This window comes from Bos indicus, chromosome 10, assembly GCF_029378745.1.
Source record: "Bos indicus isolate NIAB-ARS_2022 breed Sahiwal x Tharparkar chromosome 10, NIAB-ARS_B.indTharparkar_mat_pri_1.0, whole genome shotgun sequence".
Lineage (NCBI taxonomy): Eukaryota > Metazoa > Chordata > Mammalia > Artiodactyla > Bovidae > Bos > Bos indicus.
Window position 1 is genome coordinate 24737459 of NC_091769.1, and position 1246 is coordinate 24738704.

General features: G+C 40.2%; 1 gene segment (V, D, J or C); it reads right to left on the minus strand.

Moving 5' to 3' along the window:
* Positions 1 to 264: 264 nt before the first annotated feature.
* Positions 265 to 831, minus strand: LOC109564474 (T cell receptor delta variable 1-like). The segment is given in 2 exon segments: positions 265 to 563; positions 783 to 831. Coding segments are annotated over 2 exon segments (303 nt in total).
* Positions 832 to 1246: the final 415 nt, after the last annotated feature.

Here is a 1246-nt window from a genome sequence, read left to right on the forward strand (position 1 = left end):
CTGCATGATTGATTTAAAGTCAAGAATTCAAGAGGAGAATATTAGTAGAAAGTCACTCAGGACACCTGCTTCCAAATTACATAGAAGAAGCTTTTATTTAGAATCAAATCTTATGATCCAGATCACAAATTAAGGAACCACAGGACTACTATGTCTTGTCTGGGGTCTGCATTTCGACCTGGGTCCCACAGCAGGGAGGCTCTCTCTTATTGACCTCTGGGGTTTTTGTTCAGCTTTTCCTATTACTTCAAGCACTGTGCATTCCCAGAGAGCACAGAAGTATTTTCCAGAATGTTCCAGCTTTAAGGATTAAATGGTGAGGTTGATGAACTTATGTGCTTTCTGAAAGTTTACAGAGTAGTGGCCATCCCTTTCATTCCCGTCTTCTGAATACTGATGAGTGAGGTAAGTCATCTCTCCACTGGGAAGCTGCTTGTACCAACATTTCCAGTAGGTGTACACGTTCCAACTTGTTTCATACCTATAGTTCAGGATAACTATGTTCTGCACTTGACTGGTTATGTCTGGCTGATATTGAGTAACTTTCTGGGCCACACCAAATCCTGTGGAAAAAAAGAAGAAAACAGAGCTGAAATAGTAAACAAAATAATGTATAAATTCAACTAATTTTGGACCCAAATATTTACAAACCATACTGAAATCATAAGATGCTTGCTTTTCCCCAATCCTCCTTTCCTCCCCAAGTCCCTGTGAAGCACCACATACCTGTGTGCTGACCTTTAACCCTGAACACTCGCACCCATGTTTGGAAACATCCCTACCAGAGAAGGTGAAGGCCAGGAACACCCAGAGCAGACTGGAGAGATGCATGAGGCATGGATTCGCCTACACAAATGCGCTAAGTTCTGCCTCAAGCTGAGAGTTCAGTGTCTTTGAGTACCTGGCAGCACATATACATAGTAACTGGTTCCTGTGTGACTCATCTCAAACAGAAGTAGGGTGTCATGGTCATCGACCACATGGTCTGTGTACAAATAAAGACTGGCTCACTACACACCTTTACTTTGTCTACTTTTCTTTCCCTGGTCATTAAGTTTGGCAGATCCTGAAAAGGGGCGTGAAGAAAGCAATTAATATTAAAGGTTTGAAGTGAAAGAAACTGAAGATTAAACAAGTTGATATACATTATTTATTTATTTATTTATTTTAAAAGGAGGCTAATTACTTTACAATATTGTAATGGTTTTTGCCATACATTGACATGAATCAGCCATATGTGTACATG